The 5,000-nt window shown below is 36.4% G+C and overlaps 1 protein-coding gene and 1 long non-coding RNA gene across 3 annotated transcripts in view; one reads left to right on the top strand and one right to left on the bottom strand.

Annotated features, from left to right (window-relative positions):
* LOC136852969 (uncharacterized) overlaps positions 1–5,000 on the top strand; it is a 335,646-nt gene that overhangs the window by 137,593 nt on the left and 193,053 nt on the right. The gene's annotated exons all lie outside the window — the stretch shown is intronic.
* IRSp53 (Insulin receptor substrate 53 kDa) overlaps positions 1–5,000 on the bottom strand; it is a 246,589-nt gene that overhangs the window by 134,444 nt on the left and 107,145 nt on the right. The window contains exon 2 of the mRNA XM_067128035.1: positions 2,607–2,682. Coding sequence (XP_066984136.1) covers positions 2,607–2,682 — 76 coding nt within the window. The remainder of the gene's footprint in view (positions 1–2,606; positions 2,683–5,000) is intronic.

Raw genomic sequence — 5,000 nt, 5'->3', positions numbered from 1 at the left:
TGGAGTAAAGGTGGAGGAGGAATAGACGCTGAAATTGAGAAGATGGAGGATGAGCAGGTTGAGGTAACGGAGGAGAAGCAGTTGTCTAAGACAGGTAGGAAGAAGCCGGGAAAATGATAGTTGTATACGAGAGCGCAAGAGGAAGCAGTGAAGAATGAGAGAAGACATTCGGAGACTCTGGAGGAGGAGGAGGAGGAGGAGGAAGAATGAGAGTTGAAGGGAGACAAAGTTGAGGTAGAATAGGAGGAAGAGGAGAAGTCACAAGGAGTGGAATTGAATGAGAAAAATAAAGAGATGACGTTGGAAGAATAAGAAGAGAAATGGCAACATAATGGTAATATATATCCTATTAATGATTTAACGTTTTGAATTATTTTTTCCAGCGTTCATTTCCTTCTGCTTTACTTCTCCTCACTCCACTCCTTCTACCTTCCCCTATAATTCCTTCTCCACGGAGATTTGCGGCCTGCAAAGATTAGTACTTTTTTCGTTTTTGAATATTCCGATAAATAACCAAAATGCTTTGGGGAAGTTCTGAATATAAAAAAATCTTGAAATGGAGTTTTACATGTGTACTTAAAATTTATATTGTATGTATATATATTTATATATATATATATATATATATATATATATATACGTATATATATATATATATATACATACTTGAAGGGACTAAAGGTATAGCCACACATGTATATAAAGTATACATATATTTAACATGCAGACATTTACAGGAAATCTCCTTATGTTCATGTATACATGTATATGTTCATAAGTGCAAGCGTATACATACAAATTCATTAAAGTGCATTCATACCTGAAAAGCTTCTGGTGCATCCACGTATTCACGTGTTTATAAATCCACACGCAAGCATGCGCATGTTTTAAACACGTACGTACAGATGCACACACAGGCGAAGAAATTCAAGATTGTATCTTCTCTCCAAGAATTTTTGCCTCTTTTATATCGTGAATTTGTATTGCTATCCCGATGCTTCATAATTTTTGCCAGATATTGGGCTGCGAATGACCTCTATTGCTTCATAAATTGGGCCGCAGCGAGGTCATACCGACCTCATCTGCTTCTGGAGTTTGGCAGGGAAAGACCCTTTTGTTTTGGCAATTTTTTTTTTTTTCCAATTTAAAGACTTTCTTGGGAAGGTGCCTTCTATATTTTTTATTTTTATTTTTGGGCAGTACTAAGAAAATTTCAAAATCATCTCCTTTTAAGTAAAATGATGTTTGTGTGTGTGTGTGTTTGAAAGAGAGAGAGAGAGAGAGAGAGAGAGAGAGAGAGAGAGAGAGAGAGAGAATGTCCCTTCTGCATGGTTTTACTTTTGAAATTTACTCTTTTTGCTTTTGCAGTAGTAAAAAACTTCAAGATCGCATCTGTTTCAAGTGGAATAATCAAATGAGAGAGAGAGAGAGAGAGAGAGAGAGAGAGAGAGAGAGAGAGAGAGAGCTTGTATATGTTTTAATTTTTTAATTTTTCTGAAGTAAGACCTTAAAATCCCATCTCTTTCAAGTAGAATCAAATGAGAGAGAGAGAGAGAGAGAGAGAGAGAGAGAGAAAAGAGAGAGAGAGAGAGAGAGAGAGAGAGAGAGAGATATTTCATTTTGTTTTAATTTTTGTGGAGTAAAACTGGTTTTAGCTCAGATTTTGTTTTAACAGTAAAAACTTTAAAATCACATCTCTTTCACAAAGTCTTCTGAGTATCACAGTTTGGAAAGTGAAACAGAAGTTAAATTAGCATTCCTGTACTATCTAGTTGAACGAAATAAACATCACTAACTTTCTTGCCCCCGTAACTCAAACTTTTCACTCCCATTATAGCTGGCATGCCCGCAAATGGGCATATTATACCCACTTTGCTCCAAATATACAAGTTGTACTCTATGTAAATGGTGTAATAGCACCTTTGTATACCCAACTATTTTCCATATTAGGAACCCCCACAGTCGTCCACGGTAGGCCTCGTCCATGCAGGGGAAAGTGAAAACGAAAAGCCGTCTTGATAACAGGGTCGAAAACGCTTGGTTAGGCGAGAACCAGAGGACTAGTTTAGAAAAATAACTGTAATTTCGTTACATGTAGTTTTTGAATTCGAAAACACCAGGATACTGTACGCAATAGTAAAAGACTTTGTATATAGTTGAAGAGCAATAGTCCTAAGTTTACTTAACATACTCCCGGCTGTATATGATGAAAAATTGTTTTTGTATCTATTTTATTTTCTAAAAGGCCTAGTTTTTGCTTTTATAGGACCCTGATTTTATAATCAGAATATTTTATCACACGAATCTTTGAGAGGGTACTCCTTTTTATATATATCCTTGAAAAGAAAAAAAGACTGGATTAAATTTCAATTTCCTCTCGTCCATACTTGGGCTCGTTCAGGTAGAGAAAACTGAAGACGAAAAATGGCCTTGAAAATCCAAGATTCAACACCGGAGCCTGTTCAAGGGTGTGTTCATGCAGGGAAAACCCGAAGCGAAAAGCTAATTTGGATCGGAAAATCTCCCACCCTTACCCTTGCAATGTAGGGCCACATTCATGGGGATTGAAAAGCGAACGAAAAAACGGAATCATTTTTAATACTCACCGTGTAAGGCCTTGAGGTAGGCCTTCCCAGCCGTTATGAGCTGCCTCGCTGCCGGGTTGAACTTGTCCAGCAGATTCTGAAAGGGAGAGGAATTTCGTCAGAGAAGGAAAGATGTTTTTATGAATGACAGAAGTATAGTATATGAGTTCAAAGTTTTAATGAATGAGAGAAATATAGTATATGAACTCAAAGTTTTTATGAATGAGAGAAGTAGAAGTATAGTATATGGACTTACATTTTTCGCATAAGAAAATGTTAATATATAATTTTTCTACATAAAGTTCGTTTTTTGAAGAACATTTTTTTTTAGAAATATAAATAGTTTTTCCTCACTAAATTGATAATTAAATACGTGTATATTCTTAATATAAATAGCTACGCTTTCTCCTTTAAGAGAGAGAGAGAGAGAGAGAGAGAGAGAGAGAGAGAGAGAGAGAGAGAGAGAGAGAGAGCTGGAATACGTCTCAATTTGGGAACACTTATCTTCGAACAATGGCAGTTATTCGGTTGTTTTAAGGGACCACCTGAGAGTAAGAAAGGCATAGAGAGAGAGAGAGAGAGAGAGAGAGAGAGAGAGAGAGAGAGAGAGAGAGAGAGAGAAGCATATACCACTACCTTTTTCATACATAACATTGTGTGATAATACTCATTGATCCATAATTGTAGGTGTTGCATGTATAGTCAATCCTTCGTCTATATGAGAGAGAGAGAGAGAGAGAGAGAGAGAGAGAGAGAGAGAGAGAGAGAGAGAGAGAGAGAGAGAGAGAGATTCCTCGCTGACATTCCTTGAATAAACCTTGGCTGAGAGAGAGAGAGAGAGAGAGAGAGAGAGAGAGAGAGAGAGAGAGAGAGAGAGAGAGGGAGCATTTCAACTATTACCTCAGGTTATTTATTTCTATATAACGCAAGTAATGAATACATTTCTCATGGGATATATAAAGTATAGCATTTATAGAATAGATAGATAGGTAGATAATAGCTTATAGAATAAATAGATAGATAGATAATAGCTCATTGTATTCCCCACAGTGATATTAGCATTAATTGTCATTTGGTCCAAAATACGGTAACTTCAAACAATGAGATGTATACAATCAATACATGTCATTCTCAATGAGTAACACTAACACAAGTAGTTATACAAACGTATGTGAAAGTACGAGAGAGAGAGAGAGAGAGAGAGAGAGAGAGAGAGAGAGAGAGAGAGAGAGAGAGAGAGAGAGAGAGAGAGAGAGAGAAAACGGAGAAAGTAAGGACGAGATATTATTAGAGGCTGTGGGAGAGCTTAGGCCGGGTCTTCATAAATCGGGCCACTGGTCAAATACTGCCGGTCGCTCCCCCGAGGATATTATGTACGTAAGCTTTAAGGATCCCGTCTTGGGCGATTAGAACGTTTGAAATATGAAGCCGAACGTTTTTCTTTTTTTTATAGGTCCTTGGGGAAAAGATCTGGGTTTTTGGGATGTTTGAAGAGTGTAGCGGAACGTCTTTTAATGTATTTTTAAGATTTCTCTGCTTAAACGGTTGAAATATTTAGCCGAGCGTTTTTATATAGTTCCTTTGGAAAAGATGTGGGTTTTTCTGATGTTTGAGATGTGTAGTAGAACATTTTTTCTAATGTATTTTTATGTGTATTACATGATTTATGCGGTCTTCTCTGCTTAAACTTTTGAAATGTGTAGTCGAACGTTTTTATAGTTCCTTGGGGAAGGATGTGGGTTTTTCTGATATTTGAAATATGTAATAGAACATTTTTAATGTGTTAGAGCAGTCTTGGCTGCTTAAACGTTTGAAAGATGAAGTGAAGTGTTTTTACTTTACCTTTTTCAAACGTTCTTAAAGTTTTGAGGTGCGAAGGAAAACGTTTTCGGTGTCCTTGGGAGTATTAGTGAGGGATTTGAACGTTTTTGCATTTTTCATGTATATAAATCATTATGCAAGTGGTCTTGGATAATGGAAAAACGTTTGAGGTATGAAGTGAAATGTTCTCACGTCTTCTTTTGTTTTTGTTATTATTATAATAATAATAATGCATTGCTTTGAAAGGCGTTCCTCGTAGTACAACGTCTGGAATGTAAAATGAACGTTTGTTATATTTATTGTTACCTAAATTCAGTTTAGGTGGTGAAAACGTCAGAATTACGAAGTAAAACGTTAATATTTTCCCATGATGCTGAATCGAAGTGGAGTGTTTTTGTTGTTCCTGGGAATATTTGTCCGCTGATTCAAACGTTTGAAACACCATGAGAAACGTTTTTCATGTTGGGGAAGTTTCTGGGGACAGTTTTGTCCGATTATTATTATTATTATTATTATTGTTGTTGTCGTTTTCTCGATGATCCAAATAATATTAATAATAATAATAACAGCAACACTCCCAACTCAGGGTACTCC

The sequence above is a fragment of the Macrobrachium rosenbergii genome, chromosome 26 (assembly GCF_040412425.1).
Source record: "Macrobrachium rosenbergii isolate ZJJX-2024 chromosome 26, ASM4041242v1, whole genome shotgun sequence".
NCBI lineage: Eukaryota > Metazoa > Arthropoda > Malacostraca > Decapoda > Palaemonidae > Macrobrachium > Macrobrachium rosenbergii.
This window is presented reverse-complemented; position numbering and strand designations above follow the sequence as displayed.